At 33.6% G+C, this 23,644-nt stretch overlaps 1 protein-coding gene across 1 annotated transcript; it reads left to right on the top strand.

The window, feature by feature from the left end:
- The first annotated feature begins 410 nt into the window (after positions 1–410).
- LOC145060149 (uncharacterized) lies at positions 411–1,002 on the top strand. The gene is made up of 3 exons (XM_079007864.1): positions 411–466; positions 577–877; positions 997–1,002. The coding sequence occupies exons 1-3, from the start codon at positions 411–413 to the stop codon at positions 1,000–1,002; spliced, it is 363 nt and encodes a 120-aa protein (XP_078863990.1).
- The last annotated feature ends 22,642 nt before the right edge of the window (positions 1,003–23,644 follow it).

Raw genomic sequence — 23,644 nt, 5'->3', positions numbered from 1 at the left:
AATTTGTGAAAGATGATGGAGGGTCATTGGCAAACCGCCAACAAGCGTCCGAAATCTTAGCATATTTTAAATCCTATCAGTTCGTGTTTTCCTTATATATATATATATATATATATATATATATATATATATATATAATGAAAGACATTTTACGCCTCATGGGTATATTGTCAAAGCAACTTAAAAAAAGATCTAGACATTTTAGAAGCGGCTTCGATGGTTAAAGGGATTATAGAGGCATCGCAATCTTTAAGCAACATGGGATTTGCTAGCATTTTGACAAAGGTATCCTTTTTTGTCAAACACACAATATTGCTACTTTGGATATGGATGATTTTTATGTTGGTGCGAGAAACCGTACGACAACAAAGACTAATAGATTTCATTTTGATGTTTAAATCTTCAACACAATGGTAGATATGCAACTTACAGAATATCAGGATCGATTTAGTGAAACAAGCACCCGGTTAGTAGCATACATGAGTGCTTTGAGCCCTTGTGATTCATTTGCACAATTTGACAAATCAAAGTTGTTGAAGTTGGCTAAGTTGTACAAGTATGACTTTGATGATTCAGATTGATAAATCTTGAAGGACAACTTGAGATATTTTATCACTCTTGCATCAAAGATTGGCGCTTTAATACTTTGAAAGGAATTTCTGAGCTTTCTTGCTTGATGGTTAGTACAGGGAAACATCAGTCTTATTATTTGGTTTATAAGATTTTAATGTCGGCGACCGCAAATATAGAAAGATGTTTTTCGAAGATAAAGCTCTTGAAACCCGACTTACGTAACAAAATTGGCAATGACTTTTTGAACAATGCGTTGCTTTACAATGTTGAGACCGAAGCACTTGTGAAAGTTACAAATGAAAAGGTAATGAAACGATTTCAAAAGATGTATGCACAAAGAGAACAAGAGGAAAAATTTAATCTATAATAGATCGGCCTTAAATTTTTAACTTTTTATGTAATAAATCGTTTTTTGTGTTGAAGAAATGAATTATTTTTCGGTTTTATATTACGTTTGACCGGATTTTTTTTGACAACACCTACTATAAATTCATGTCGTCGGCCCCTGAACCTTATAAGAACACGTTTACTCTTGGTTACAAAGTTGAGATGTAATTAATTGTTTATTGCATTTAATCGGTAGCTTAATATATGTCGTATATAAACCGGAAAAGCTTATCCATGTTATTAAATTAATAAAAAGAATAATACCAATTAATTAAAATAAGGGTAAAAAATTACATTTCCATAACTTTCAAATTAGGAAACACAAATTTACAAAGGAAATTTTTGGATTTTAATGGATTTTTTTTTATCTTAATTTTGAATTTTGATTTTTTAGTTAATTCAATTTTAATTATGTTATTCTATGAGAATGATATTCTGTTGCTAGAATGTTATTCTATTAGAATATTAATGAAGACTAATAAAATTCTTGAACCTAAAATTGAATAATAATAGCATTCTAATATATTCATATTGTAACGCCCGTAGATTAGGGCTAGTCAATTTAGAGACAATAAGCATCAAAAATGACTTTTTGATGGAATATTATTTAGAAGGATTAATCTTAACCAAGTTGTAGTATATGTCTCAAGGTTTCCGAAAATATAAAGAACGCCGAAATTCGAGTTATAACGAAGAAGTTATGACTTGTCGAAGTTTCGCGACAGAACCGACACGACACAGCGCGACGTAGATAGTGAATTTACGTTAGAGAGATATTTATCCAAACAATCTAAATGAGAATTGAAGATCTCATCGATAGTAGTGCAACGATGGAAAGACGGACGAAAACGGAGTTCAAATGAAGGAGTTATGAATTTCGAACGGAGTTTTCCTGTCCCGGCCTACTAAAACTAATATATAAGTAATATATTTATAATATATTAAAAATAAAGTCAAAATTAGCCAATGGAGACTAAACAAGAGTTGTAGAGGATAATCTCACCTTCGCGTCGATATAAAAAACGTCGAAAACGAAGTTCGTATGCGAAAGTTATGAATTTATGAAGTTCGGGGCGCGAACCCCAAAGTTGTGTCAGAGATCACGACGTGGCAAGTCTCTTGACACCTCCAAGAGTCCCCCAGATGCAACTTGCAATGACTTATGCAGTGACAACCAAGCCCACGACGTGGAAAAAGGGTGCCACGACGTGGCAAGGGCCAAATTTGCCCTATAAATAGATTTGAAGGGCCAGCCAACTATGGTTGCTCCATCCCTTCTCTCCCACTCCTGATACACCCTTTAAGCCCTATTTTAACCCCCCGAAGCCACGGTATCAACCCCGAGACCTGAAGCAAGTCCTGAATCCCGAAGATCCTAAGAAGAAAAGAGTTTTCGAGCCGAAGCTCTGCCCGCGAGAAGCCCGATATACGAAGTGATCCTGATTTCACCGAAGAATACTACTCTTAGAGCTGTAGGGCTGTCCGAGCATCGTCTAACCAAGTGAGTGTATAGTCACTTTCATCTTACACATAGATATGAAGTATTTTATAAAATACGTGCCATGTGTATATATATTGTTGTTTATATGTTTGAGTGTGTAGTCACTTTCTTCTAACACATATATATGAAGTGTTTGCCATGAAATACGTGCTATGTGTTATATATTTTTTGTCTATTTGAGATGGGCGTGGAATTGATGTTTTATACATGTGTTAAATGATTTAAACTGTGTAAGTATTTATATCTATGAAAATGTTGGGTAGAACATGGGTAGATAGGATAGTTGGTGACTATGGAGTTAGCGCCTATCGTATAAATCTTGGTGACTATGGAGTTAGCGCCTATCGTATAAGTCTTGGTGACTATGGAGTTAGCGCCTATCGTATAAGTCTTGGTGACTATGGAGTTAGCGCCTATCGTATAAATCTTGGTGACTATGGAGTTAGCGCCTATCGTATAAATCTTGGTGACTATGGAGTTAGCGTCTATCGTATAAATCTTGGTGACTATGGAGTTAGCACCTATCGTATAAATCTTGGTTTTAACGCCTATTGTATAAACCTTGGTGACTATGGAGTTAGCGCCTATTGAGTAAACCTTGGTGACGATGTGACTTCGTGCCTGTTAAGTGAACCTTTGTGACTATGGAGTTAGCGCCGCTTAAGTAAACCCCGACGACTATGGAGTTAGCGTCTGATAACTATGGATTTAGTACCTGATAGATAAACTCTGGTAGCAATGGACTTCGTGCCAATTCCTTAGGTCAATCCTTAGGAATGAATGAATAAATGATAGTTGATTCTTAGGGTAAAACCTTAAGAGTAAAGAAGATAATGGGGATGGGTAATTGGGTTGTTTGTTTAATGAGTAATAATATTATTATTGTGGGTTGAAAACCCTATATGCTCACCAGGCTCCCAAGCCTGACCCACTCAGTTTTCTTTGCATTACAGGTAATGGCACAAGAGTATAAGTTGGTGGACTTGACGAGAGGTTTTGAATTATAGATCAGTAGTTATAAATAACTGTTGTAAGGTCTATTTTATATTGTTTATGCTTTTGGTCTGTATCGGAACATGACATCCCAAGATTTTGTTGTATAATGAAAATACATTTCTCTTTGAGAAACGTTTTGATAAATTTTATCATATTTTGTTTTTGGGACAATTTCCGCAACTATTTTCCTTAAAAAGGATCACTCTAATTTTAAAACAAAGCATAAACTAATCAGTCTTTTCTAGCCGAGAAATTAGGGATGTCACAGTTGGTATCAGAGCATTAGTTTAAGCGAACTAGGAATTTGTAGGATTTCTAGACTTAAACTTAGAATGCTAAGCGATGATTGTGAGATGAGTGTCTACCATATTTTAGGCACGAGAACTAGTTTATATTAGGAAGGATGCCTAATATGCTTTTATGTGCTAAATTTTATATGTTGCCATATATGATATTATTTGTTCGGATCTATGGTCTGTTGCCGACGGGATCTGGAAACCTTATGTGTGTAGGATTCTAAGCGTACGACTACGGTATTAGAACTAGCATGTAAACATTTCGGAGTGAAAAGGAGATGTATACGTCTATCGTAAATAAAGCTTTCTTATCTTAAATTCTCGCCCGGTACACCAACGTATGCTTGGGTGTACAAAACTTTATGGTGAAGACTCGTAGAGAATTGAGTAAATGGAGGAAATGAAAAGGCTTATGATAGTGAATGACACCTATCGGAAGATATCGTAAGAGTGGTATCTTTCCTTTAGAATATGTCTGATAAAATAACGGAACGTTTAGAGGAGTACGGTACGTCTGAAGTACACCTTCAATTGGCTGGATAATGGAACGATTGGTGTAATTCTTGAAGTTGTCCCATCATCTGGAATTTCCATCACTCACTGAGTTGAAGTAGAATTGATGAGTGAAGATACGCATGGAAGAAGTCCTAGTAGAGTCTAGGAAAATTTATATGATTAATTGGACACATTCGTATGTGTTAAATTGTTTTGTGATTTTAGCACTTGGGGACTGCGATACAATACTTGGGACGAGTAGGAGTAGGTATGAATAGTAGTAGAGATCTATACTACTGGAAGCACAGGACTCACGCTTGGATCATGGGAAGTCACAAGGTTACCAAGAAGCTTGTAATTGAGTTCGTTTTTATTCAAGTATGTTGTTACCATTGTTTCGGTAATGACTAAAAAGATTATTGATATCCTGACCCTAGTGGTCATATCAAATTGAGTCCGACTACGATGAGTTTGTTACGTGGCTCAGAGAACCGAGTTCGATGTAGCATTTGACTTAAGTCAGAAGATTGAAATCAATGCGATCGATGGCATCGCGCTCGTTGTTAAGGAAGCTTGTAGCTAGAAATGCTGCATGTAAAAAAAATATGATTATATCACATTAGAATATGAAGGAAGGTATATTCCATTCTGGAATTTGACTCTAAGAGACTTGAGTCTAAGCGTTTCATCATACCATAAGACGTATTTAGAACACGACCCATCAGTCTGTTACAATGGATAAAGGAATGTATTTATCCTAAGAAGAAGAAGAAGTTCGCAATAAGGATTTATTTTGTAGCTTGAAGGTTACGATTGAAAGTCCATCATAGTAAGAAGAGCAGATGAAGGACTGAGCATCATGGTTATTACTTAGGATGGAGAGATAATGTATGGAGTTAGTATACGAATCCTGTTTCGTTGATGATTCCGGGACGTAATCATCCTAAGGAGGAGATCATTATAACGCCCGTAGATTAGGGGTAGTCAATTTAGAGACAATAAGCATCAAAAATGAATTTTTGATGGAATATTATTTAGAAGGATTAATCTTAACCAAGTTGTAGCATATGTATCAAGGTTTCCGAAAATATAAAGAATGCCGAAATTCGAGTTATAACGAAGAAGTTATGACCTGTCGAAGTTTCGTGACAGAACCGGCACGACACAGCGCGACGTAAATAGTGAATTTACATTAGAGAGATATTTATCCAAAACAATATAAATGAGAATTGAAGATCTCATCTATAGTAGTGCAACGACGGAAAGACGGACGAAAACGGAGTTCAGATGAAGGAGTTATGAATTTCGAACGGAGTTTTCCTGTCCCGGCCTACTAAAAATAATATATAAGTAATATATTTATAATATATTAAAAATAAAGTCAAAATTAGCCAATGGAGTCTAAACGAGAGTTGTAGAGGATAATCTCACCTTCGTGTCGATATAAAGAACGTCGAAAACGGAGTTCGTATGCGAAAATTATGAATTTCTGAAGTTCGGGGGGCGAACCCCAAAGCTATGTCAAAGACCACGGCGTGGCAAGCAGTGCCACGACGTGGCAAGTTTCCTGACACCTTTGAGAGTTCCCCAGATGCAACTTGCAATGATGTATGCAGTGACGACCAAGCCCACGACGTGGCAAGGGCCAAATTTGCCCTATAAATAGATTTGAAGGGCCAGCCGACTATGGTTGCTCCATCCCTTCTCTCCCACTCCCGATACACCCTCTAATCCCTATTTTAACCCCCTGAAGCCCCGGTATCAACCCCGAGACCCGAAGCAAGTCCTGAAGCCCGAAGATCCTAAGAAGAAAAGAGTTTCCGAGTCGAATCTCTGCCCGCGAGAAGCCCGATGTGCGAAGTGATCCTGATTTCACCGAAGAATACTACTCTTAGAGCTGTAGGGCTGTCCGGGCATGGTCTAACCAAGTGAGTGTATAGTCACTTTCATCTTACACATAGATATGAAGTATTTTATAAAATACGTGCTATGTGTGTGTATATATATATATATATATATTGTTGTTTATATGTGTAAGTGTGTGGTCACTTTCTTCTAACACACACACACACAAACACACACACACACACACACACATATATATATATATATATGAAGTGTTCGCCATGAAATACGTGCTATGTGTTATATATTGTTTGTCTATTTGAGATGGGCGTGGAAGTGATGTTTTATACATGCGTTAAATGATTTAAACTATGTAAGTATTTATATCTATGAAAATGTTGGGTAGAACATGGGTAGATAGGATTATTGGTGACTATGGAGTTAGCGTCTATCGTATAAATCTTGGTGACTATGGAGTTAGCGCCTATCGTATAAATCTTGGTGACTATGGAGTTAGCGCCTATCGTATAAATCTTGGTGACTATGGAGTTAGCGCCTATTGTATAAACCTTGGTGACTATGGAGTTAGCGCCTATTGAGTAAACCTTGGTGACGATGTGACTTCGTGCCTGTTAAGTGAACCTTGGTGACTATGGAGTTAGCGCCGCTTAAGTAAACCCCGACGACTTTGGAGTTAGAGTCTGATAACTATGGATTTAGTACCTGATAGATAAACTCTGGCAGCAATGGACTTCGTGCCAATTCCTTAGGTCAATCCTTAGGAATGAATGAATATAGGATAGTTGATTCTTAGGGTAAAACCTTAAGAGTAAAGAAGATAATGGGGATGGGTAATTGGGTTGTTTGTTTAATGATTGAATATAATAATTGTATTATTGGGGGTTGAAAACCCTATATGCTCACCAGGCTCCCAAGCCTGACCCGCTCAGTTTTCTTTGCATTACAGGTAATGGCACAAGAGTATAAGTTGGTGGACTTGACGAGAGGTTTTGAATTATAGATCAGTAGTTATAAATAACTGTTGTAAGTTCTATTTTATATTGTTTATGCTTTTGGTCTGTATCGGAACATGACATCCCGAGATTTTGTTATATAATGAAAATACATTTCTCTTTGAGAAACTTTTTGATAAATTTTATCATATTTTGTTTTTGGGACAATTTCCGCAATTGTTTTCCTTAAAAAGGATCACTCTGATTTTAAAACAAAGCATAAACAAATCGGTCTTTTCTGACCGAGAAATTGGGGATGTCATACACACACATTTGAACTTAAATATAAATTCATAAAAATTCTTACAGACAAATATATTTTGATATAATTGGACATGTTCTAACATAATGTCATCAAAATGAATAAAATTCTTAAGAATAAAATTCTCAAATATACAATTATTGAACAAATACACTTAATCTTCTTCAACGGTCCAAATAATCGACTTGTTTACACTTCATCTTCTTCAATGTAACTTGTTATTGAACTCAATTCCAAGTCTTTCTCTTGTATGATCAATCATTTATTTCTTCTTTAAGTCATTCTGAAAGAATAATTCATTACCAAATGAAAAGAAAAAACTAAATCCTTTGTGCAAATCTTCATACTTGTGAATTGTAGCAAAACTAATAACCAAGAATTATAGAAAATGCACAAATTATAGAGGAAATATTGAGATTCCATTCTCACATAATCGGAATTCAAGATTATATTCTGACATAATTGTAATTCAAGATTCAATTCTGGCAAAATCTAAAAGTTTAAATGGCTTGCAAAATTGCTTGCTCTGCTTTCATTATAGATATTGAATACCCTGCACACCACCGCAATACAATACACAAGAGGTATTAACACCAAAGCAAAGCAACACATCACTTTACTTTTTTGCATCACAAAACAAAACAAACTTTTCATATCAAGATAAGTCATGAATGACCCTATATACACCCTAACAACTGCTGCTCCATGTTCCAACTGTAAAATAGGAATAGCCTTTCCAGCAGCAATCATTAGTTCCATTACAGAAAATGTGTTATCAAAATCAAAGAAATTAGACAATATGTTTCTAACTAGCAGTTTAATTAGTTATTATTTTGAACGATAAACTATATTGAGTAGCTTGTATAATTGAAAAAAATAATAAAAGGTCACATTTTTAAGAAATTAAGACCAAATTAAGCAAAATTTCGCGACCTTGCCGCTTAGGATTTTTAACAAACACTTGGTATGCACTATTTTTTTTATCATTTGATCATTTAGGTATTTAAACATATATATTTAGCAACAAAAAACATTATCCCACATGTGGGACCATAACTCCAAAACTAGGGTTATTAATTACTATAAACAAAAAAACACACAAATTACATATCAAGTCATAAGATAAAGGAATCGATTGTTGCAAAATTGGTTTAGGATTCGGAATATGAAACTGAAAGCTTTGAATTAGTGAATTTTAGAATCGAGTGCCAAATAAGAAATTAAGATTAAGAACATACCAAGGATCAGATTTTAGAATCATATGATTCCACAGATATCTTGACTAACAGGGGGAAAAAGTTGGAGCCACTAAGGAGTAGTGGATAAAAAATGGAATCAGGAGGAGTGGAGGCGTGGAGCTTTTCCATTGTAGAAACAGAGGCTATTGTTGCCGAATGGCTAAAGTCGAAAGAGAGAAATAGTCGACCGAGGGGGTGCGGGAGGTCGGAGGTGTTAGTGGAGGGTGGTACTAGAAGTGGTTGTTGTTGGTATTAGACGAAGGAATATCAGTGGCATTGATGAAGAGGAAGTAGGCCAGTGGCGGAGATGGATATGGAAGAATCGGTTGTCTCTGTTAGGATGAAGAAGACGAATTCTTTATGAGTTTGTGTGTGTTTGTGCGGCTAAAGGCCAAACAACTAGGTTTTATGGAGTCAATTTTTTTAGCATAATTATAGGGAATTAAGTATGAAACTTATTTTTTATCCTAATTAACTATATTTAAGATTAAATTAATTAAATTAAAAATATTAATTAAAATATAACATTACACAAATACCCTTTTGAAATGATTGTACCACAATCATTCCTACATCCACACAATAATTAGTTAGAATACTAGAACATATATATATATATATATATATATATATATATATATATATATATATAAAGAGAGAGAGAGAGAGAGAGAGTTATGTTCAAATGTTTTAATATCAATTGTGTGCATGTAGGATTGATTCTGGACCAATCATTTTAATTATTTTAAGTAAGTATTTAATGTATATTAAATGTTGAAGATTTAGTTAATACTCATTATATTTTCAATATGTAATATGCATTAATTACTTTCTTAAAATTACTAAAATGATTGGTCCACAATGAATCCTACGTGCACACAATAGATGGTTAGAACACAATAACTCAACTATATATATATATATATATATATATATATATATATATATATATATATATATACACCTTAATTTTGGGGGACTTTTGGTCCATGTGGTTTATATCTATCTATAAGTTTAATCCTATTTTTGAAATTTTGAAATGACTTGTCCCAATTATTTACAATAGTTGCATGCATGGTCTTTCAGGTACCTGTTAATATGCAATCGTCACAACCTCTCATTTCCTCTGACAATATCTTTCCTCCTTCGACTTTAAGATTGTCCAGAGACTGAAGCCATCTCCATGATCCATCCCTCCTCTAATGGTCGCATTAGGGGTGTTCGTTTGGATGGATCGGTTTGATCCGATCCAATTAAGTAAATCCAAATTGATTTTGGTTTTTTAAATATGGATTAGAATAGTCCAAACTAAATTCAAATCCGATCTGATTCGATCTAATTACAATTTGGTTGAATCGATTTTTATAATTCGGTTTTCAAAAACAAAAATATTTTAAAACGACATATCATTATAATGTTAACCAATTTTTACAAAAGAAGCAAAAACAAATTATTTAGTTGTGATTTAAAATTTATAAACAACTACCAAAAAGGTATATATAGTTTAACATTTAATATATAAAAAAGTTTTGAGAGAAAATGCATATTAATATTTTTTATTAGGTGAAACTTTTTGAACTTACTTGAGAAAATAAATTATAAAATCAATAAATAAATATAGATATATTAAAAACAAATAAACAGTAAATTGTTATTCGGTACTTTGGATTATTCGGTTCTTATTTTATGAAATCTAAAATAATAATTCGGTTTTGTTGAAAACCAATCAAAAAATCCGAATATCCAAACCAAATAATTTAATCTAAATTGTCCAATTAATCAATTCGGTTTAATCCAAATAGTGAACAACCCTAGGCTTTGTCACACCTGTCATCACCTCCGACCACTCTTTCCTCATATTTCTTCCCACTATGATTTAGGGTTAACGTTAACTTTGGTATCAAACGTTTATGCTGTAATTTTTTTAGCAATAGATTCATAGATTTGAATTTGCTTTGATTTGAAGTTATATATTCAAATTTGGTTTCAATTTTAGGTTAAATATTTGAAGGTGGTGATGGTTGTGGTTGTGCATGAAACTTTTAGGTTGTGGTGGTGGTGATCGGTGATATGGGTGATTGGTGATGGTGATGGTAATGATGGTGATTTGTGGTGGTGGGGGGGTGATGTAATGGTAACCAGTTGTAATGATGGTGAGGTAGTCGTGATGATGGATTAGACGGAGTTAGTTTCACTGAACACATATACAACTTTTAGAAACCATACAAAGTGTCATATAAAAAATTCAAAGGGTAGATAAGTAGATTAAAACTGTAGGTAAATATAAATAGTATTATGAGAGACAATGAAAATACCTAACACATGTGAGGGTTTAATGAAGGGAAACGCAGTGTTAATGTTATAAGAGGGACCATTTATGAAACACAAATACAACTTAGGTTCACCTTTGAAAAATTCTCAAAAACATGTACCAAATGTGATATGTCAACTTTATTCTATAACTTTTAATATAATATTATTTAGACGGATCCGTCTAAATAACAATTACCACGCACCACTTCGTTTTCTTCTTTTTAAATCCTAAAAGTTTAATTTCAAAACTCAATTCAACAAAAATATTCAAAAAAAATAACTAAATAATAGACTTGATATTTTTGGCAAATAGCAGGCCACTAATATTGTTTTTTTGTCCATTTAATCGTATTTCTTCAACACTCTACAAACCCTTTCCATCATCCATATACCATTCCATAGTAGCATATCAGTTGTACTCAGTCATAACCATAAATCTTCGTTTTCATTTTATATTCATCCATCTCCTTGTGATACAAAAAAAGTCAAAAGAAGATATATCGAGAAAAAAAAACGTAAATACCTGTAAACAACGACATTTAAGAGGCTTGTGACGAATGTTTAAGATACCCAACGAACAGATGGAATGAGCATTATCGAAAGGAATTTAAAAACCAAAAAGAAGTATTTATAGGATGATGCGATGATATCCACACAACATCCATTTTTCTAATGACGACTTTGTGTGAAAGATTCATCCATTCTTCGAAGAATCAAACGTCAAAATTGTCTTTGTCATTTTAGCATCTAATAAAGTGATCCACCAACATTTTTATATTACCTTTTTTCTCATATAATGTAATCTTACGAATCCTGTTTTTCCTATATTTATGAAGGTCAATATATTTTTTTGGGGGAGTTTATAGTAAAGAACATATAGTGGTTCATTGACATCATCACACAACCTATAACGCGGTTAACCATTTTGTCAATCTTTTATTTTATCATAAGTATTATTTAACTTATTTAATAGTCTTATCTTCCTATTTTAATAAAAAAAATATATGTTTTATCATTTGTCATGTGTCACTCTTTAAAACATTTTAATTAATGTCATTTGTCAACCTATTGATTCTTCATTTCAAATTTTAAATTTTTCACTCTAATTAAATTAAATTAATAACATAAAATTAGAATCAAAATTAAAATAAAATTAATACATATTATAAGGTCACATATTTATTTAGACTTATAATTTTAATACCGAATCCACGTCATCTTGCCAAAGGGGTGGCACATTGCACCGAATCACTCCCTGCACCCTAACAACTAAAAATAACCTTTTATAAACCATCATCACTTTTTACTGTTAATAAAAAAAAACAATTGATATGATTGTAGAAATTATAAACTAAAACCAACTCTTATCTACAATCCCTAACATATCATACAAATTCTTATTATAAAACAGTCATAATAAATCATTAATATGACCATAAAAAGTAAATAGATATCCTGGTCTTCTTTTTGAAGAGTAGCGCAGGAAGAATGTGACGGAAAGTGTGGCAAAGAAAAGTTAACGATAATAATAATAATAATAATAATAATAATAATAATAATAATAATAATAATAATAATAATAATAATAATAATAATGCATACTTAAGGCAATTTGAAAGTAAAATTAGGTTATTCCGATTAACCCCACAAACCATATTAAACCCGAATTGTCTTATTCTTGGATCGGGTTGGATTAATCGAATCCGGATGTTTTTGACACCTTATATATAGCACTAGGTTTTATAGCGTGCAAATTGACGAATATTTCAAAAAGATGTTTAAAGACTATTTGAAGAAAAGATATAGTACTTTTTTTGGGTTATTTCTGACAAATCGTTGCCAAAACGGCTACATTATTATTATTTTGACTTTTTACATAACACTTTGAATAATAAACGAAATTGAATAAGCACAAACTGATTTAAATTAAAACAATAAATTGAAAAATTCTTTAAATTAAAAATATTATTATTGAATTCATAAATGATTATGAGTATTAAAAAATAAGCTAATAACATTTGAATTAGAAAATAAAACAACCACGATTGTTTTGTGAAACCACGTGCTATGCCATTAATCTAACTTTGATAGGAATATCTAACAACTTAAGAAGATCTCATATTCTCATTCATTATTATATTATTGTAAAATTTGAAATAATACACTAAAAAATATTATATAAAACTGTCAAATTTATCTCGACTCAAAAGAATCTTTTCTAAATAGTATATCTGACATATTTAATTTGACTGACCCATAATAAATATCAAATAAATCATGTTTTTTTTTAAACTAGACAAACCTTAGATATTTAGATAATAATAAACATTAATAGTAAAAAAAAACTAGTTACATTTTTTTGAATCCCAACAAATATGTTTGTTTGTAGTCATGTTTGTGTATTTGTCAATATATGTCTAATTTTGGAATATAAATATTCCTACAAACACCATGTGTACGCAATCTCTCTGTATACATGTGCCCTGCTCCGGCTTTTTTCCGGTAAAAAGCGAGTGAACCCGGATCCGAAGTCTTGAACCGGTAACGCTCTCTTTTCTAGAAACAGACCACCCAATTCCACGTGAGTCTACTGTTCCACCCTCACTCATACAGTGATTCCCCTACAACTCAACTGCTCCCTGTGGCATCTTCGTAATTTCCACACCCCCACTTTCTTTATTTTAAATATTTTATAAGAACTTTTTTATAAGCACTTGTGATAATAATAAATGATATTAAATATTATCAGTTTCTAAATTTATGACTAAATTTTAGAAATGGTCCTCGTAATTTACTCAAATTTATAGTTTTAGATTTTCAATCTTCTTTTTTTTTTAAATGGCAAATATATATAAAATAAAGAACCAACATGATTAGCAAGTAGCAAATTCGTGGGGCAAAGGAGTACAAAGGTTAATTACAACACAAAATGATTAAAATGAGAAACACACCAATATACCTAACTACTACAACCTAAGCAGTTATCGCGGTAAAAAAAATATAATAGCGGTCACCTGTCGCTATTTGAAATCGCGATTCTCGCGGTAGTATAGCGGTGATATAGTGTTTTTTATATTATTTAGAATTTATATATATTTGAGTATTAATCAGTAAATCATACTTCAAAGTTCAACTCAATCCAGTTAATTAGTTAATCAGTAAATCATAATTCACATATCATATTTAGTTAATCATACTTCACATATCACAATTAGTTAATCATATTTCACAGACCAGTTATCAATGTCACAATTAATTATACTTTAACACAATCAACAAGAAAACATATGAAATACTTACTATTTTATCATACTTTAACACAATTATAGTTACCAAGTAAAATGATTAAGTAATTTGATAGTTAATCATAATGTAGTACTTCAAGTTTTTAACACAATTAGCAAGACAACACATACAAGGTTTCAATGGAAGTCATGGCAGTAACAAAATTACAATTTTATTCAATGGAATGACACAAAAGTTTTGGTTTGGGCTAAGAAAAAATAATTTTATTCAATCGAATGGCACAAAAAAACATTTTTTTATGTAAAATTGCCCAAAAATGGATTTTTATTCAAATAACGGTTATAGCGCCGCTATAGCGGTGACCATAATCGCGGTAAATCGCGGCGCTAATAGCATCACCGCTATTCTAGACCGCTATTTTGGAATAGCGTTTCTTTACCTCCGCTAACCGCTATAGCGCCGCTATTGACTACATAGACCACAACCAATAGGTTCGTATATTTGTACAAAGGTTATCCATGCTTTTTGTGGGATAGGTACATACTTCTTGAATGTCTTGTTATTCTTTGCAATCCATATTTGCCACAAAAGAGAAAAGAAAATAACACATGTAATACTCCTTTTATGTGGGCAACGACCCCATGTAGCTGTAAAGTCTGTAAATTCTAATATGTTGCAAATTGTCACGACGGAATACCACACGTTAGAGTACCTATTCTCTAATCACTTGTGCACTACTACAGTTGATAAGAATATGATCTTCGGATTCAACATCAGCATTACATAAAGGGCATAATTGATTTTGGATAGATATGCCACTGCGCTCCAAATTAATCGCCACAAGTAATCTATATTGCACAACTCTCCATATGAAGCACCTCACTTTTAGCGGAATTTCTCTATCCCAGCAAACCAAATGTCCGTTGAGAATTTCAGTTTTCGATTCGATTATTCTTCTCATTGTACCAACCGTATAAACTCCATCTTAATTGGGGGTGAAAATTAGACTTTTATTCAACTTTTGAAAAGGAAACACCCTACCTAAGTGAATAATGATCTCCAATATCCAAGAAAGGGTGGAGGAAGTATATTTATATACAAATAATTTACATTAAACACCCTTCCAAATATATATTTTACATGATATTAATTATGACTAATATCCCCTCACAAACATGGGTAGACCAAGTCGAAGCATATTCCAGAAGTGTTCAAATGATGTCGAGGTAGACTTTTGGTTAAAATACCCACTACTTGAAGCTTGGTTGGAATAAACAGTGTAAGAAGCTTATCGCTTGCAACTAGTTCCCTGATGAAACGATAATCAAGCTTAATGTGTTTGCCCCTCTTATGTGAAACTGGATTTTAAGAGAGACGTAGAGGCACTTTAATTGTCACACAAGAGTGCCGACCAAACATCGGGTAAGACATGGAGCTCACATAAGAGATGTGTGATCTATACGATTCCCGTAGCCGTATTCGCTATTGCTAGATATTTAGACTCACAACTCGAGAAAGAAATGGTGGGTTGTTTTTTAGCGCTCCATGATGTAAGTGTTGGGTTTTAGTATACTACCACATCCTATGGTGCACATACAACCCTAAATACCTTGGATCTATGTTTTCTCTATTATACATGTAAATATGAATTTTCCAAGATATTAACCTATACTAGCATACAAATATCATATACTTGGGTAATAAAATAAATAGAATACATACCTCTTGATGTAGCTTGACTCCATGATGCTCGAGAGCCTAGTGCCTCAAGTGTGACACCTCAAATGGTTCACACAACATCATCAACACTTGGAATAACCATGAGAAGAAGACACTTCATGCTCAAATCGGCTAGCCCTCATACATGTATCACTAGTGCCAATTTCTTGAGCTAAAGGGGTCTTTATATAGTGTGGCTATTAGGGTTACACCATGTAACTCATAACTTTACCCATTCCTTATGCTCCATGGGTTTTAACCTCCATGGAGTACCCATAGGTCACCACATGGGTTAAACCCAACATAAGGAATCTTGGATCATAAGCCCACATATATAAGAATTAATGATTTACACAATCAATCCTCATATATTTAATTAGTCTCTTTTGATCACTAAATTAAGTCCAAATTAATTCTTGATCAATACTAATTAAATAACATGATTTCATATTAATATATTAGAACTTATAATATATTAATATGTCATAAATGTCCTCTTCTCACAAACGGTCTATCTAAATGTTCTGATGCCATGCAACCCAAATGGACCATGCCAAGTCGGGTCAAGTACATACAAATTATAGTTATGGACTTAGACACTAATCCAACAGTCTCCCACTTGGATATGTCTAAAACTATTATTGGGTATGACTTCAAAACCTAACTAGCAATCATAGCTCTCAAAAGCCGCTGTCGAACTCTGACCTTGTCGATGAACTCTAACCTTTGTCAATGACTTGTCCATTAGATAAGGGATCATATATTCCTCCATTCTAGATATCATATGGACTGAGACATGGACTATTAATCATTCTCTCTGTCCATTTGTTGTTTCCCGATTTCCGATTTATGATGACTGACTGATTGAACAAATCAAATCAGTCCTGGCTTGGCCAAGCACTCACATGTGTCATCATTAAATCATCGAGGGGCCCACAGATATCGCTTTTATCCCGAAGGTAAAAGGAATGGATGAACTTCGACTCATATGGCTTGTTCTACTACATGTTGATCATACACAAAGGCATGTTTTATAACATCGAGTTACCAATGCGTTTTCGTGCAATCAATGTACAGCCAACTCATAGTAACAACTCATATCTCTAGATTTAAAGAATATAAGATATTATCGTCTCATGATCACTCGTGATAAAATCCATGAAGTGATTCCAATGAGTGTGGGTTGAATCCAATACTCAGAACTTATGAGCACTCATGAGTGTTATAGCACCACTTTGTCCAACAACTTAGACCTCTACAAGCCAACCCATGATAGTCTTGATTCATATCTACTTCCAACATATGACCGACTGTAGATGGTTTGAATAACTTAATCAATCAGGAAGAACGACCTAGTTATTCTGGAAGTCAAAACATGCAAAATGAAACACAAGAATAATTGAATCTAATATGGTATCAAACCTATGAATATAAATAAAACACCTTTTATTTATCACCGTACTGATTACTCATTATTCATTGTTTCGGTTTTATCAACTTTATACTTGAATTAATAACACTATTTGTCCCATGATCCAAGCATATATACTATGTTTTTTCTAAACAATAGCTTTGCCATACACCAAGTATGCACTCTATGTTTGTCTATGATCTTTACTTTGTGAAAGAGATCGATTGAACATAATTCCAATGATTCTCATTTCACACTCCCAATTCCTTACTGTAAATGCAAGAATTCCAAATTCATGTCATTTACTGAAATCTGTTAGATTCTAAACTCATATGCATTGATCCTCTTGTAATGATTATGCACAAAGTCACAAACACTTGACAACAAACATTACAGAGCATTCCAAATGAGATCAACTCCTTGGAAACATCCTTATGGCATTAAGTTTCCTAATCTCACACAGATTTATTGAACAACTTCCACCTATGGGATCATTTCCATATTCCCCTTTTGACTATCACTTCTGAACAAGAGTTGCCTCTTTTCAGAATATGTCAATATGGTCCTTCCAACAATTAACACTCTACTTCCAACTGTCCCTGAGCAACCAATCTTTGGTAAACCTTAGATTTTCCTCAACAATTGCTTAATCCTTTTAGTCATATCCAATTCTAGACCTTTTCCCTTCTTAATGCCCCAGGCATTTGGAAAATTTTAGAAAGGATGAATATAGCACATGTAATCGATCATATATCCGAAGCATATAGGACACGATTCATGATGTCTCACATAAAGACTAAACCAGTCTTTTGCTATAATATTTCCATTTCTATTTGCCAAGTTCTCATAATTCAGATTATGAAAATGGATATCGTAATCATAATCAAATTTTAGAACGCAAATAATGAACCCATATATAGAATTTCCTTATGTTGAGCCATTCCAACATGAAATTCATATATATTCTTGACTAAATTTGATTAAAATCTCAATCTAAGCTTTTAGAATTGAAATGAAGTATAATTTCCTCTCCCTTAATTATAGCAAAACAACTTTTTCAACCCCTGCAACCTCACGAATTGAAACTTTTGTTTTCTATAATTAACATTGCTAACTTGCAATACTTATCATAATTATCATGCTCCCACTAACATGATGATTATTAGCATAACACTTATGCTCCCACTAGCTTTGACATGTACTCAGAAATAAGATTTCTGATACTAGATTGTTTTGATAAAACTTTATCAATGTCATACACCTTATCTTAGATAGCTCATAAGTGTGTCTAAAAAATTTAAGAACTATGAAAAGGGATGTCGTAATCATAGTCTCAATTGTTTAGACCTTGGTCACTTCTCACAAGTCCATGTTAGTGTGTCGGTTAATCACACACGCTCCACTAACGACTTTGAGAATGAAAATATTGTTGGATTAATGTCTAAGTCCATAACTATAATTGGTAAGACTTCACCCGACCCGGCATGGTCCATTTGGGTTGCATGGCATCATGCATTTGGATAGACTATAATGAGAGAAATAAGACACTTATGGTTATTAATATATTATAAGTTCTAGTATATTAATAATAAGAATAATAAGATTATTTAATTAGTATTGATCAAGAATTAATCTAGAATTAATTAAGTGATCAAAAGAAGACTAATTAAATATATGGGTTGATTGTGTAAATCATCCATACTTGTATAGTGGGCTAATGCTCCATGGATAATCAAGTTGGGCTAAAACCCATAGGATGGTCCATGGATGCTCCATGGTGTATTTGAACCCATGGATCCAAGGAAATGGAAAGTCATGACAATTAGGGTTTACCCTAATTGTAACACTATATAAAGATCTTATTCTTGACAAAATCTGCGACTAGTATCATTCTAGAGAGGGCTAGCCGATTTCATGAAGTGTAGAATTCTCTCAAGTTATTCCAAGTGTATTTGGTGTTGTGTGAACCATTTGAGGTGTCACACTTGGGTCACTTGGCACTCAAGCTTCATGAAGACTTTCTACATGAAAGAGGTATGTATTCTATCTTGTTATATTCATTATTTTATATGCTAGATTAGGATAATACCTTGGATGTTCATATTTGTATGTATAATAGAGAAAACATAGATCCAAGGTATTTAGGGTTGCATGTACACTTAGGAGTGTTAGAATGCTCAAAACCCAACAGTGGTATCAGAGCCTAGGCTTGTTTTCTTGTTATACTTGCAAAAGAAGCTGGAAAATCGAGTTTTGATGCTGTCTGCCCAGCAGACTCGCCGAGTCCAAGGCAAAAAGCATCCAACTCGCCGAGTTGGTTCGTGCACTCGACGAGTTGGACCCCCAGACAACATAAATTCGACTTTTTTGGCTGGAATTGGACTAGGAACATTACCCTAAGATGTTTTTGAACTTATAAACTTGTTTTTGATGTGGTAATGTTCATGCTAATCCAATTGCAAAGATAATTGTCAATAGATTCATGTTTTGTATTAGTTTAAGGTTTAGACTAATTACATGAAAAAGTTTGATTTGAATTATCTTGTTCTTATGAGTTGCTTAGATTAATAGAAAAGTTGAGTGAAATAGTTGTTTTCAATCCAAATTAATCTAAGAGTTAATTCTAATATGTGTTTTTGTAACTTGTCCTCAAGTTATATGAAAAGTCACATTTAAGTTTCATAAAACTCATAAAAGTTGGCAATGGTTACAAAAGATGAAGAGTCTTGTCCTTAAGTTATGGAGGTTCAAGAGTCACTTCATTAAGTAATAAAATATGTAACCTTAATTAATTCCATAAGTTACAAAATAAAGAAAAAGTTACATTCTTTAATAATTTAAAGTCTTCCATAACTTGTCCTCAAGTTATGGAACTTGAAGAGTTTTTGGATTAAAACTACTTTAAACACATAAGTTATGGAATTAATTAGTTTTGAATAGTTTCAAAACTTGCCCTCAAGTTTTGGAATTTGTAAAGTTTTCTCTTATGAATACTTTAATTCCAAGTTAGCCCTTAGAATTTTAAAAGTTAAAATTCAACCCTTATACTTTATAATATTATAAGTTAATAATATATATATGTATAAGAGTAAAGTCAGTCTTACCGCTAGTATGCCTCATTCACGAAGCCGGTCTATAAGGTGGGTATAAGGTTGTTGCCTATAAAATGGCAACTTAATGGGTGTCCACTCTCACCCACCGCTTGCTTGACTGGTGGAGGGTCGTTAGCCGAACGGGTTTGACAGGACTAGAATTCTCCCTTCATTAAAAGTATTAATGATAAATACAAAGTAACTAAACTCTTAATAATACCCAATCTTAGTTACTTAGGAAAATGTGAATAAGGTGCTAATCCATGAAATTACACTTTGCACTTTGTTTAAGTCGGTTAGTGGAGCGTGTGTGGTTAACCGGAACACTAACTCGTATTTAACAAGGTAGGCAAAGGGTAACTTAATGTTTATCCTAGTATCGATGGAGCGTGTGTGGTTAACCGGCACATCGATTGAGGGGTAAACACTTAAGGGTACCAAGTAATTTGCATGGTTACTTCACACCTTGTTTTGTGATCCTCGGCATCCTAGTCACAAAACCTGAAGGGCACACTCGAGATTGAAACATGCCATTGAACAGTTCAATGAATCTCAAAGATCTAGGAGTTTCAAAACCAATTAAAACCTAATTATACATTTCGTTTATATTGGTGGAAATTGGTGAATCGTCATTCACCTACCTTCAAATATTTTATAGCTTGGATTACGACATACCTCTTCTAAGTTATAAAATAGTTTGTTGGGTCCTAGCCTTAATATTTCATATTGGGTGTCATATTAAGGACTTTAAAATCAGCTATCTTGAATATCTCCTAAAAGATGTCTGGTTTAGACATTTATGATCTTCCCAAATCTCTTGAAACAAGCTTTCCTAATGAAGATGATGTCCCATGGATATCATACTTCTTCACCTCTTCAAATTATTCTCCCTAACCCACAAGTTCTTGAAAAATTTAAGGTCACTCAAGCCCTATTGGCAAGGCAAGGTCTAGGTGTGATCACATCTTGGAGATGTAGTCACATATTGACAAGCTGGGAGAGTTGGGTGTCAAAGTCTTGAGAAAGTTGGTGGTTCAACTACTTTCTAAGTCACATAGTGAGTTCTTTTGGAACACCTATGAAACAGACTATGACAAGACCCTTAATGATCTTATCTATTTGATAAGATCAACTTCCTAAAACTTTATGGACATTGACAATGATGACATTGGATATCTAGTAAAGCTCTCTCTTCCCAGTGGAAAGGGATCGGCCATAGTCAACTGGGTTGACCAAATGGTAAAGAGAAAAGCTAAGTCTGTGATAGTCTGGTGTACCATTACCAAAGGTTCCATATGTTTATATTGCCAAAGGAAGGGGCATTGGTTGCAAATCTGCAAATTTACCTAAGGATGTTAAAGTCAATAAGTTTGACTCTACTTCAGGTAAAGTCCACTATCTAACTCTGTTAAATTCTATTCTGAGATTCCTGATACATGATGTGACTGGGTCACATGGTAATGTTTTAAGAATCAAAGAAAAAGTGAAGAAACTTAAAGAAAGAATATGTTGAATCTGATCGCATAGATGGATTTCTATTGCGTAGTTTGAAGATCGGATTATTGAGCTACTTCTTAGGAGTTATGAGATATTGCTTAGGAATAGATAACAACAAGTTTTCATATGGATTGTAAGGATAAGTTTTCCGCAAAGTATTTTAAAATAAAAGGAAATTTTATGATTTTATTTATTTTAAAATATCCTTACAATGGCATTTGAGGAAGAATTGTTGCTTATATGATTCCATTAATAGCAAGAGTGGAAATATGAAATTGATTCTTTCATTTATGGTAATGTCTAAATTTACCAAATAAGGAAAGATTCTCATCACCCAAGTTGCAATTGGACCGGAACTTGGGATCATGCAAGTTGTATAGCATGATGAATGAGAACTTTCAAGTATTGGAAAATTAAGACAAATTACTTGTTCACATGGATGTGTGAGTCAAGTGAAGGACTAAGGGATCAAGTACACATTCTTGTGCACTGGTCAAGTCCACCACAAAAGATCGATAAGACTATTCGTCATTATTTACTATAGCTCAGTAAATATGGTCATACTTACAAGCTTAAGTGTAACTCTGAGACATTGGAAAAGGTTCCAATGTATGGCAGAGCGAATAAGAAGAATCAAATTAGGCAGAAGGATAGAAGTTTCTCAAATCTGAAAAGATGGGAGAGTACTTTAGTATCAGTTTTATGATCATCTTAATGATTTAGAGACCTTATCACAATTCATCCTCTAAGTGCTTTATTATAGCTAAGAAGAGGAGCTATGAATTGGTGAAGTGGCTAAATCAAGAAGATGAGTCATACTTCGTTCCAATACAAGTCTTAGAGTCATACTCCAAGATTGTAATTTGAGTGACATGTCTTAAAGAAGGTTTAAAACACTTGTCAAATGTAAGAGTAAAAGTTTTCTACTCTTGTACATTTGAAATTGGTAAGTTGTGATGTTTTGGATAAATCAAAGACCAACTTAGGCCAATTTTGTGAAGTGGTTGTCTTGATTAGAATCCACACTATCTCTTGAATAACTGACAAGAAAGTCTTATATGTCAAGAGGACAGTGGGAGTCTTAAAGGTCTTGAAAGTCTCAAGAACTAATCAAGAATAAAACCTGAAGTTCTTCACTATCACACGACTTGAGGTTTATAACCTATCGTGTTGACATATTCTCTGCCCATTCCAGTTAAATTTGGCTTTGCATATGAGTTCTTAGAGTTCTCAATTTGTTGCACAACAACTTGGAAGCAATGGCAGGCCCTTGAGCTGCCAGGTGGCAAGAAATTAAGATTGAGTTCAATCCATATGAGTGTGGATTTGTCATTATCCTTGTCTTGTGTCTATGGTTTTGACAATTCACATGGATAAGAACACATACACCATTAAATCTAAGTGTCATAAGGTTTCTCTCCGATTCATGAAAATGATGGTGAGGAAACACTTTCACTAACTAGATTTTAGCTAGATAGCAATTGTGATATTTGCATTCTCAAAGTCGTTAGTGGAGCGTGTGTGGTTTATCGGCACACTAACCTGGACTTGTGAGAAGTGGAAAAAAGGTCTAACCATTATGATTACAGCATCCCTCTTCATAATTGTTTAGACACACAAGTGTGCTATCTGAGGGAAGGTGTATGATTTTGATAAAGTCTTATCAAAACAATCTAGTATCAGAAATCTGAACTTTTGTAAGAAAGTCAATGAAGTATTGATTTCTAGAAGTCCAGCTGATTTCTGAGTACATGTCAAAG

The sequence above is a fragment of the Lactuca serriola genome, chromosome 6, assembly GCF_051521515.1.
Source record: "Lactuca serriola cultivar US96UC23 chromosome 6, Lser_US96UC23_V15, whole genome shotgun sequence".
Classification (NCBI taxonomy): domain Eukaryota; kingdom Viridiplantae; phylum Streptophyta; class Magnoliopsida; order Asterales; family Asteraceae; genus Lactuca; species Lactuca serriola.
This window is presented reverse-complemented; position numbering and strand designations above follow the sequence as displayed.